At 38.7% G+C, this 12,505-nt stretch overlaps 1 protein-coding gene across 4 annotated transcripts; it reads right to left on the minus strand.

Moving 5' to 3' along the window:
• Positions 1-2,000: 2,000 nt before the first annotated feature.
• On the minus strand, positions 2,001-12,421 carry LOC139151832 (transcription factor MafK-like). Of its 4 annotated transcripts, none has more exons than XM_070724836.1 (3): positions 12,275-12,421; positions 9,724-9,797; positions 2,001-5,831 (listed from the first exon to the last, which is right to left on the minus strand). In XM_070724836.1, the coding sequence occupies exons 2-3, from the start codon at positions 9,745-9,747 to the stop codon at positions 5,277-5,279; spliced, it is 579 nt and encodes a 192-aa protein (XP_070580937.1). In that variant the 5' UTR covers positions 9,748-9,797; positions 12,275-12,421; the 3' UTR covers positions 2,001-5,276. The 4 variants fall into 4 exon arrangements, with proteins under 4 accessions (XP_070580937.1, XP_070580939.1, XP_070580938.1 ...); XM_070724838.1 differs by having other exon boundaries at positions 12,205-12,351; XM_070724837.1 differs by lacking the exon at positions 12,275-12,421 and adding an exon at positions 11,947-12,085.
• Between the last annotated feature and the right edge of the window lie 84 nt (positions 12,422-12,505).

The following is a 12,505-nucleotide window of genomic DNA, read 5'->3' on the forward strand; positions in this document are numbered from 1 at the left end:
TAACCACCTAATATGTACCTACACTTGAAATTCAAAATGGATACTGGCACTATGATAACTCCATGGGGAAAACTTATATTTTTGATTTTCACAAAAAAAAAACAAGATGATTAGAACCATCAGCAAAGCAGCCGTCTTTCAAGAATTGAATTCCAAATATTTGTCCCTGCGGTGTGTTCTGTCTTAGATTCAAAGGACCTGGGACAGTATTTATGGTAATCCACTCCACATTTCTAGATCAATGATTAGAGAAAATGGAGAATTATCATATGAGGCAGATGGACCATTAGACCTTGGGAGGGGGGGGGTGGTCACAATGAAATTGTGAAAAATTTTTTTTTACTATTGTAAATTTCTGAATTTTTTTTTTTCCAATTGAGATTAGCTGTGCAAATTTTTTTTTTCAGAGTAAATTTTCAGATTTATAATTTTTTTTAGTTCGTCGCTGTCTGAAGATAAAGAGGGCAAAGATGTGGTGCCAAGCACCACAAGCGGCCACGAAGCGGTCACAGGGGGGGGGGGGGGAGGTCAGGAGAGGGGTGTCCCCTTGCTGCTGTTGGAGCTTTTGAAAAATAGAGATTAAAATGGTGTTATTTGGTGGCACTTGGGGAGTATTTTTGCGGGGGGTGGTCAGGAGGGGGTGTCCCCCCTCCTGCTGTTGGAGCTTTTGAAAAATAGAGATAAAAATGGTGTTATTTGGTGGCACTTTGGGAGCATTTTTTTCGGATAACACATCTTCCTCTGAAACATGGTCTTCTTGCTCCTCAGTAGCTTCCTATAAGTTTTGAAAATTGACTATTTTGGTTTCCTGGCTTCCCTTTCTACTGCGTGGTGAAATGCCTACATTCACCCCACCAAACATCATGCATATCTCATGATTTACAATTGATTTTGACAAGCTGAGAAGCTAAAATAAGCTAAATAATATAGTTAAATTTGCATATTTGTGTTTTTAGAGCAATTGATGCACTTTTTTGATCAAAACATCTATTTCGCTGTAACAGCATGTCCAAATTGATTGGATGTGTATAGATGTGTTGAAATTTCAATATTTGTCTTTTTAGGGCAATTTATGCCATCATGGTAAAAAAATCTGTATTCTCTGAAAGGGCTTGTCCAATTTCTTTGAAATTTGCTATACAAAAACGATTATTCATGCAGATTTATTCAGTATTTGCTATCGAGAAACTTTCAAAGTTCAGCCCTTTTGTGTGTTTTTGTGTTGGGATTTGTTGGATAGATGGCATTCTACGTAGTGTATTGTTGAATGTTAAAACATGTGTTGCTGTTGTTTTTGAGGCTCTTTTTGAAAAAAAAGAATTGAAAATGCATTTTTAAAAGCAAAATAATACATAATGACTTGATATGTTGTTTTATCATTATTGACGTGTTTCTACTTGTTCAGCCATTCTTGCATTCATCATTGCAATAAAATGCTGTGAAAAAAATGAAACTGATGTAGCCTGCATCTGTTTACCTTGATCTTAAAAGGCAAATACAACTTTCTGTCTTGACAACCATACCATAGTTTCAATGTTTTACCTAGTGTACCTGCTTGGTTTGTACGCAGGAAACAAGTAGAAAACAGGCTCTATAATTTCATAATTTTCAAGTGATCAGAATACAAAAGTCCTGAAAAGCTAAGATAATCACAACTTCCAGTATAAGGGATACAGTCACTCTAAATGTATAAATTACAATTAAAAATGTGCCTGGAGGATGTACTAAAAAATACAGAAAGTTGCTTTCTGTCGGTAAAATCTAAAAAAAATTCAAATTTTAAAGACTTTGCAATTTTTTTTTTACGCCTTTGTCTTCTGATTATTTATTTTTTATTTTGCAAACTAGTTTGAAGATTTTTTTTTTCCTAACTTTTTGCTCTGAAAAATTTTTTTTTCTGTTTTTGACCACCCCCCCTCCCAAGATCTAATGGTCCGTCCCTAAGGCAGATGTTCAACATTCAATCCACATACTTTCTAAAGAAACACACACAAGGCATCTTTTCTTTTCTCATCACTAAGTTCTGTTTATTGCACAAACTGCTATTGGTCTATGCTAGCTTTTGATAATAAAAGGCAAATTACAAATAATATAATAATATGCATAAAATATCTGCAAAAGAATGTATAAGAATATTGCTATAAATTCTACGCATCCATCTATAAGCTAGCATGCACCTCTCGTTTCTTCGCTACAAAATAAATACTGTGTCATTGCATTAGATGAAACACATCATGCCAATTGTGCAGGGTTTGACAATCATAAACATTTTATGACCCTGTTACCCCCCTTCAAATGAACAGGTAGTTGAACTGCCCTATAGTATTTGTTGCCTAGGGTGGCTCTACTCCTGAACAAAGAGGGGTGACCACTTCACAAAGTTTGAAACTGATCTTGCAACTTGCTAAAAACTACTGGAAACTGTAATTACTTGCAAATCAATATAACCGTTTCCTTATTAACTGCTATGTTGCCTGCCTTGGAGTTGCCAGATGTATGTGTTTGGTGTGACGGAGCAAATATTTGTACAGGAGTGAGCAACATTTGCATGCACTATGGTGTGATAAAAATGTGTGTACGTATACAAAAACATGAAAACTGAACCAAAATTTGTGGCTGCTGCTATAGAAATCTCTTTCTTAAAGTCTCTGGTCAACAAACGTTAGCTTTCATGGCTCCATTGAACATTCCTATAACAATGCACAATACATGGAGAGTTAGAATTCTCTGTATTGCTATGGTTGGTGCGGTAGAAAGGGGGAATTCAAGGACCGTGAACAACTTGGAAAAGAAAAACATTTTGTTGACATTGCAATTCTCATTTCGCACCATAAAGCCATCAAATGTAATCAAAGCTTGAAGTAAAATTGAAATTATATCACAGCAGTTCACTCTGCATCTCCCTGCTTGTGCCTCTGGCTTCACAGATTTGCAAACTGAGTAACCTCAGCGAGCTCAAAGCAAGTGTCAAAATATCTGGCGGAGAAGACTCCACATCCACAAATGAATAATTCTGTGAGTTTTCACAAGAGGAGAAATCAACACAGCACGACACAGGTCAGAAATCATCTCAACAAAATCTGATAAAGCTGACTTTCCAAATAACTTTACAACCATGGACATTCTCATCGATTCCTTGGATTTCATTACGTTTGGCTTACTATGGACTCGCATAGACATTGCACAGACAATGGAGTGGCAGACCATCGTCTATGCATAAACCTATGACAAGTCCAAGGGTAGACAAACACAAGTCACCATCTATTTACAGTTAACATGACATTAAATAACATGCTCTTAGTCATTCTAGTTGCTAATAATTGACATTCAAATACAGTCGCTAACAATCCTACTGTAACCTAGCATTTACACAGTAATCGTACATTTTCTATTCAGAACACAGTACAAGTTACCACAGAGTAAGTTCCCTCCTTGTGTTTAACAATCATTGTTTATCACATGAAAACCAAACCATCAATGTAGTCACACAACTTCTGACATCCTGTTCCCATTAAGCTTGAGAGTTCTGCCATTAAACATCAAAAAAGACAATCTATTTGACAATAGAAAAGCATTCCCCACAATTCACAATCACATTTTGAAACATATACAATACACATGACCAAATTACTTGACCAAAACATCTGTACATCATCTGCTATATTGTCATACCTTCCAGTTTCTTTTTATCATCTCTCTAGAACTACCATCAACCATGGTTGTCATTTTGAATGAGGAAAACGAACAATGAAAATACACAATATCTGATGTGTATCATGAAATTTCAGTGATTTTGAAAAGTTGGGGAAGGGCCCAGAAGGCAGTTATTTCTGAATTAAGTTTTGATGCATGTAAGAATATTGTATAATGGAAATATTTAACAATGTTGGAGTAACAAAATGATCAGTCACAGTGGCTCAGGAAAAACGCGAGTCTGAATGTCCACAGGACTTTCCATCATTTTGTGGGTCTAAAGTGAAAGTGAACAAAAAACACAGATGTAACTGGTTTTGAAATGGACCTCATGATAAATTACCAAAACATCACATGATACTCATACTTTGTGTATTTACAGGTCATTCACCTGCTGACCTTTCAACTCCTTCACATCCCTCATCAATCGGAAGCTAAAAAAAGTCCTTTCAGGTAATTTGGGATCAACATTGAAGAGCAAAGCTGTGATTTGCGACGTTATATGTCAGTCGCACATCATGTATGTAAGTAGGCTGATTGCAACACACTGCGTGCATTGGCTACGGAAGATTTAAGATTCCACTTTTGATTTGACACTGACCATTAATATTTGCGCAGTTTTGTTTTTCACTTCTGGCTCTTCTGTCCATAGTATTAAATGTCTTTTTTTTTTATCAGATATTTTTATTAAATGTAGAAAAACCTAATTAAAATATGTCACCAATAAATTTCTTCTTTACTTTGAAAATATACTTTTTATAAGTTTAGTATGGCAAATATACAGAAAACTCTTTTGACTGATTCATCAATTATAATGCTACAAAACTCGTATTCAAAAATTTCTGAAAATGCATCAAAAATAGAGGGGAGGGAGGAAAAATATCAAAACAAATGGTTTTTCGAATACTTGTTTTTACCCTCCATATGGGTTGTGAGGACAACACTTGTAAGCTATGGGATCGCATTAGAACAAACGACAATGAGAAATGTGTTACGTTGAAAAACACATCTTGGCAATGACTTATGACTTTTAAACACACAACTGATGGTAATCAACCTCAGCATGACGAAATTTTATCAAAATACTGCGCGAGTAGAAAATCGTATAATCTTTTATTTTATCAATGTGGAAAAAGTATGAAATTTCATATCATATACAAATTATAAAACACCTGGCCATTATTGGAGTAAAGAGCGACTCTGAGGTACACAAAATCATTGTTGAAATTGGCAGACTAAAAATTTTGGTCAAATACAGACTTCTTAAGTGTTAATATAGTTTGCAATGGAATAGGTATTGCAAGGAGGACTTCAATGTACATTTCATTCACTTGTTAAATAACAGTGAAAAAAATGATAAATATATTAATTTATATTTTAACCAAGTTTAAAGCGACAATGAAAAAAAAAATAGTGAGTGCATTTTAGTTAGCACGAAAAAAAAATCTCCACGTGGAAACATGGAAATTGCCTGGCTAGTTCACTGGGATGGTTAATAGAGTACACGGAGACAAAACAATGGTTGAAAATAATGCAGCTAAGTCATGAGATCATGAAACAAACAATTAGGAATTAATTAGTAATTACAACCTTTCATCTTCCTCTATTGTTCTACTTTCTGACTCAACTGACTCAGTGTCGTTTGTGCTCACTCCACTTGTGGAGGGCTCCTGCTTGTCTCCACCGGACGACTTTTGTTCTCCTTCGGGCGACTTTTGTTCTGAAAACGACGCCACAACTTGAATTTCTGACGCCATCGCCTTGGGTTGGCTGGCCAGAATTGTCACCTTCTCTGAGTCCACGGATTTGGCAAAACTCAGAAGAGCCTCATATTTTCTTCTAAGTTCACTCAACTCTGACCTCTGTGTGCTGTTCTGTTGCTGAAGCTTCTCAACTTCCACTGTTAATTGCCTTTTTTCAATTTCCAGCAGTTCCTTTTGCGTTACTCTCTTCTCGCGGCAGCTGGCGGCGTAGCCCCGATTTTTCAACGTTCGCCGCCTCTGTTTCAGGCGCAAGACTTCGTCCTTCGGCAGGCCCTTCAAGTGTTTGTTGAGATCTCTCACCGTCAAGCTTATCAGTTCTGAGTCTGACATCTCCGGGTTTTTTTCTTGCTTGATGCGAAGTTTCGGGTGAATAGACTGTTTTGTAAAGACAAGAGAACAAGGTTTATCATCACTCGTTATTGCAAATGTGATTTCAATTAACTGTATGAGGAAGTTGTTTCTTGCAAATGTGAAACTGAACTCTGACACTGTGCAACATGACTGGATGTCAAAACGCATCAAACATGACACTAGGGAATAAGTTAATGAATACACAGGGGCAATTATAACAGCTGTGTCCCCTTCTACACTAGTGAGAGGGGGCAGAATTAAATTCACCCCCTTTTCCTGCCAAGTCGGTGAAAATCCGCTTGAAATTCGGTGTAGCTAGAAGCTGAGCAGCCATGGCCGTTATCCTCCTAAGGCGGTGGAAATCAGGCTCCTTTTGGTACCCCCTTTCCTGCCTAGTCGACGGAACTACGTGTAGCAAACCCTTGCTCACGCTAGGGGTCGTTCGAGGACAGGTTTTGGGCGAGGAACGGCGTTTGCTCTCGAAATGGGTTCACAGGGAGTCCAAGGACAGGGAAAGGTGCAGAAACCTGTCCGCCAGTCCCCCACACCCGAGGGGGGCTGGTTTTTTTTACCGCTTTTTAGCGGACTTGGCAGGATAGCATGGTGACGTTTTCTGGCGGAGTTGGACGTACTTGGCTGCCTGGCACTATACAGATTGCTGCCGAACTTGACCAACTCGGCAATGCTAATCTAGAAGGCTACCTCTTGCAAACGACTTGGCAGATATGCCGATGGTGCGAGACGAAAGTCACTTATTCAGTTGTGCGTGACTGAAAATGAGAACGTATTTTTGACGGGACGGCTCGACTTGTTCCTCCCATGGAACGGATATGAACGACTCGGAAATACCATTACAAACTGGTGTCCGACGTACTAAGCTGGGCTTCAGCTCTGCAAGTTCAAGCCAGGCAACGTCCTTCACTGCCTTGGCCGTGCCATTCAATGGACGTAGCTTTGGATTTTTTATTTATTCCACCGTCCGAAGTACTGGCTCTGGTTTGCAGGCAAACGTATCCTCTTGCCGACGCATTGGTAACTACGTACGCTGTTTGCGTACAGAGAATTCAAAAGGGCACATGAGGTCAATATGCTACATGTACGGGGATACCGTCTGCATTTAGCAGGGACTGCTTTTGTTATGCAAACCAGCTAGCAGTACAATATGGCTGCCAGCATGTGGACACGTCGATGGCTAGAACAATGGAAGCATATTGCGTTGCACCCGTGCATCGCAAAAGTGAACTGAAGACTTGGGGGTAGTGACTGGTTATCACTGGTTAGCTGCAGCCCAAGCCATGTCGGTACAAACCCGTACCTGACTGAGGACCACTCGATTAAGTCAGTAATGAACGGTAACACTCGTAAGCCAACTCCCAACTGAGCTGGCAAAACTACGTAAAGCTGTGCTTCAATGGCTCAGCCATGTCGTTAATACAACGGCAAAAACGTAGTTTTGTGCTACACTGCCAAGTCGTTGGAGGTACGTATTCAATTGACCCTACCCTGGGGAAACAGGACAGGTTTGACGGTGCTGCTGCACCCTAGCACGACCCTCAGGGTCTCTGACTAACAGACGAGTGAGGTGATGTTTGTGCCTAGCGGACGTACGTAATACTGAAGGAGTTTATTTCCGAAAAAATAAACATGAAACGGCAATAAAATGACGCACTCCCAGGGGCAAACAAAGCCGGTGACCTCAATTTTTTTCTGCAGCAACCCTTGAGCTCCTTCCCCTGTCTACGGGCATGTAGAAATTATCGAAGTCTAACACGTATAAGTACGGCTAAAACTACCCTGAAAATGGGCGATTTCTGCCAAAATGCCTGGCAGGATAACATGCAGGAGAGCCAATCTTTTGCAGGCACATATTATGGGGCGGTTTTCTACTGACTTGGGAGAATAACGGACAAGGGCGCTCGGCAGGAAAAGGGTTAAATTCACCACCTCTACATTTGGAATTTCAACATGACAACTGTAAACTTCCTGTACAGGATTTTTTGATCAAATGTGGCTAGTTTTTTGAAAGGTTCCTTAGATTATGAACTCAATAAATGTAATATTCTGTGAAGTCAGAAAAGTAAGCTGGTGTTGGAAATAAGTAAAGGTCACAGGAATGCTGTTGGTTTGATGTTACTATGTTTGCTTCATGTGATTTCAGACAAATAAAATGTAACTTATGGTGAAAGAAAGCTAGTAGAATCAATCAAGTAGACTCAGGTAGCGACATGAATATTGGTCCAAATAATGAATTCTCCTATTGAATGTGAATGTACCCGCATTCACAGTCCCTGTGGATAGAGGGACTGTGCCGCATTACAAAACAGAAACATCACTATGAACAATGCACCACTGTCTAATGTCTCTTTTATAATTTTCCAAATGCTCTCTTTGACATCAGTTGGCCTTCAACTGTAAATGATGATTTCAACAATATCCCACAACAAAATATTTCACCAGTGAAGAGGTACGCTATAGCACTAACTGCCAATGCACTAGACAAGCAGATAAAACTGAACACTGTAGGAAGGATCTCTGTGTAGTCGACTAATACTTGCAAACTGACTGCTGAATGAAGATATGGCAAGACCTGTATTGGCTCACAACACCACTACGTTGCTATCAATGCTAAAAATTCACCAACCATAGTGACTTTACCTCAGAGCTTGAACTCATTGCAGGCAAACCTGCGTGTAGAAAATGCCACAACTGCAGCTTACCAGTACAGAGAAACACTGATCAATGTTTTTGTCTGTTAATACAGGTTACAAAATTTGCTGAGTCATGCTGACGGGCACTGTAAGGTACCATGAACTTTACTGTAAACATGTACACTAATTACAAAACCCACTTGCACAACTGCCAGCAATGCTTTTGTAATTCCTAAAGGTTATTTCGGTTGACGTGAATAAATTACTTTATTTCGTCGCATTTGAAATGATTAAATTTTGTCATTTGTAAAAGTGCTTTCTAAGAGACATACATTACATATGGACGAATCTGCCACAGTGAATTGCATCATCCCATTTTGAAATTATACTGTGTCTGCGCAGCGAGCAGGCACAATGGGTACTAAAGTACACCACACACAGCAGGGTTACCCAATTTGCATGTATTCAAATCTATGCAAATGACATGCCGTCAGTTTTGGTGATTTGGACCATTGCCCAGTAGAATACCACTGATCTGAAGGAAAGGTCATCTGTGTTGTTATTATTGGCTCTACCCTTCATACAGATATCTGTCTGTGTTGCCAGCTGGTGCAGTGTGTACGGTGTTCAAAGGCTGACTCTGCACTTTACACAAGTACAAATTTACATACTATCATGGCCAAATTTAACCTTCAACTTTACGCTCAATGTGCACAAACCAAAAATTTAACAAGATCCTCTGGCATTCTCAATGATGATTATTTGTGGATTATGGGCAAATTTTGGGGTTCATTAAAGCATTTTCCTGCCAGACAGTAATAACTGTATCACTTCCCCATCAGCCAAGTCAGTAAAAAGCGGTATTGAGCCAAAACATGACGTATTTTCACCCACTTCGTTTGGTATGTTATAGCATCTTTTGTCAAAAAAAAAATCATTTTACAGTGTAATGTTTTCAACGCCTTCAAATGTACAGTATTTATGTTAAAATACATCATATGGAATACGTTGTGTTTCATTAATTTTAACCATCTTGACCTGGTGGTGAAATATGGACTTGGCAGGAAAAGGGTTAACGTAATCTCTGGACTTAATTTTAGGACAATACGTCTACTGTATATAGAATATGCACAAATCTAGTCTCAATTTGTCAAGGCTTTGAGATATCAAACATGGTAATTTTTTCCCCCTCTAGCAGCAATATTTGTGAGGAACATCACAGCTCTGGCAGTCACCATTTCAAGGAAGTATGCATACAACACACTTACCATCTGTCCTGTCTTCCGCACCATCCTGGTAATTTTTCACTCAAAAAAATGGCAACACAAAGATTTCAATAAAGCTGCAAAGGAGAAAAAGAGAGTAATGAGCTGCAATCATTTTATTCTTCTATGTCTGACAGATAGAGTCATATCTATAATTACTTCAGTTGAATTCCACGCAAAGTCAACAATATCATATCCACATTACAATAAAGTTGAGTGTTCTCAGCGGACAAATGACTAATACTGTTTAAAATTTCCCTATGAAATTGCATTTGGTGTGCAGTTGTGCAGAGTTCTCCTCTGACAGTATGCTGATAATATTCCTTGACTTTGCCGCAGATGAATAAAAAATTTTTAATAGCATTGTGTAAAAATTCTCCCACTAGAGACAAACATTTTACAAATTTATCACCCCATTGTGATATGTGATAAATGTACTTTGCATTTGAATCAATGCAGACAGTTGGAAATCTTTCGATGTGGGATTTTCAATTGTTTTTTTATTTCCTACCCACAAAATCGCTGTAGGAGACTCATCCAGAATTTTTTTAAGATCATGAAATGATTCTAAATGTTTGAACAAAAACACTTGACTAAAAGGATGTAATATTTGGTGAGAGCAATTCTCGTCTCATGGAAGAGCGTTCACTAGCAGACAATAGAACAGTTGAAATATGACTGTCTGGCAATTCTGAGTCATCAAATTCTAGGCAACTGGGCTCCACCCAGTTTGTTTGTTGATGTGCTGCTATGGATCTAGGCTGAGCAAGAGAATTTAAAAAGCGTAAATGTAACAATGTACAAATAATAATCATGCTATTGAGATACTTGTGCAATGATTTTACAGAAATTTTAGATTAATCTTGAAATGTTTGATTATACTCATCACAATATTAGATTTTTAAATCCATTCACACATTTCTTTGTCATGGCTGAATCATAAGTAATGATAGGACATGCTTGGCGGGAAGCATGATAACAGCATCAGTACATTAGAAATCAAGGATTGCACAGACAATCCTGTCATTAAAGTGTAACAAAATGCCAAGGAATGTTGCAGAGATATGAACACAAGCCCGTTTGAAGATAGGAGCTGATATATTCTGCCGAGTCAGCTTTTTTCTCTCTGTTCCCTTGCACGACTGTGTAGTAAAGCTTTGCAAGGACAAAGCAGTATGGAGTTGTAGATATAGTTCAGCTTTAGAGGTTCAACATCTCCATCCAAACTTTCATTTTGTCTGAGCATATGCATATTACTTGTCTTCTTTCCGATTTTCATTCGCATTAGACTATCACCATTTTGTCCCAATGTTTGAGATTTTGAATTTATACAAAAACTTGCTCAGAGTTAACCAACTGCCGAACAAAAGCAATAAAACTTGGCGGATGTGATGAAATTGCAGTTTTAACGGAAACACTGCTGATTAAGAACGCAAGAGTTTTGAACTCCAAATAAAGGGAGAGATTATTTATATTTTGTGATCGGTAACAAACTCCTACGGGTGATGTTCACATGACTGCAAAAGGAAGTAGCTACTTTTGCATCTTCCGGAAAAATAAATTCGAAATATTGACTTCTGTCGGCAACATGGCTGGTAAAATTTTGGAAAGGATGACTTCAGGCCGCGGAATATATCTGAACTGCTCAACTGTTGGGTTTCCACAGACTCTACTATGGTTTACTGTACCATCTCTCTCGATTATTCCATAATGATTTATAGGGGACCATGTAATGCCCGATGCTAGTGATGCTGTTTGAATCGTGGAAATTTCGCGTTGCACAAAAGGATGGATGTGCTCAAGAAACACGACGTGCAAACCAAAAGAAAGCGTTAACAACGATTTTAAGACAACGATAAATATTTCGACGTCGGCAACAGCCTGGCTGGCTAAGGGCAAAAAAAAATTGCCTCACTGATATGAATAACCAAAATTGCTTTCAACATTCCAATTTGTATTGCAAACAAAAAAGGGCGGGGTGGCAGCTTGGCCCCACACGAAATATTATAGTAAAATCACAATTCCAGTTTGTTTGAGAACATCTTTCTACCATTTACTCTGAACTTGTGAAATTTGAATAAGGCCTAGATTTGTAACTGGTCCGAATATGCTGAGACTATCACAGAACATGCCAGCGAAGCAATTTACAGTGAAATTGCAGACGTGATGTAAACGTTCACGAGCGATAGTGAATATTCAATCGTAAAAGGGGAGCAAAATACTCACAAAAAGTTCAGGATAGTGGTCACCGCAGATTCACTGCAATGTATTGCAACCAAAATTGAGCTTTCTGGTAGAATAAAAGCTAAGATATGAGAAAGACAAAGTCCAATACTGTGCAGTATGATGATGCAACGTTTAGTGAACCGGCCGTCTGAGTCCACGTGTGATGTTGCACTACAAACAAAACATACCACAACAAAGGGCTTCACATACACACACTCACAAAAGGACACGACGTTGACGAACGCGTCTAAAACCTACCCTTCAGCGTAGTGTACCTCTGTATTAACTATTTCTCCCTTTCGACGTTCGTGAAAAATCACTTTCTTACCTGAAAATGGAAGGTAACACTAAAAAATTGCCGTGTGAGTCAGGTTATACGTCTGGGCGCGGATACACACACAATGCAGATTTCTCGGATCCCAGTTCCTGTGAGTGATCGACGCGTGATCAGAGTGCTGCAATTTGCTGATTCATCAGAATATTCACTTGGTCTATTCCATTCGGACGACAGGGGTGTCGTAGAATGTTTTCCAACATGTTTGAAGAAAATAAGTGACAG

This window comes from Ptychodera flava, chromosome 15 (genome assembly GCF_041260155.1).
Source record: "Ptychodera flava strain L36383 chromosome 15, AS_Pfla_20210202, whole genome shotgun sequence".
Classification (NCBI taxonomy): Eukaryota; Metazoa; Hemichordata; class Enteropneusta; family Ptychoderidae; genus Ptychodera; species Ptychodera flava.

Bases quoted from the DNA above. Each gene is read 5' to 3' on its own strand.
- LOC139151832 (XM_070724836.1), bottom strand. From the start codon at position 9,747: ATGGTGCGGAAGACAGGACAGATG. The intron at 5,832-9,723 runs GTAAGTGTGTTG...TTTACAAAACAG, and splicing joins TGCGGAAGACAGGACAGATG to TCTATTCACCCGAAACTTCG.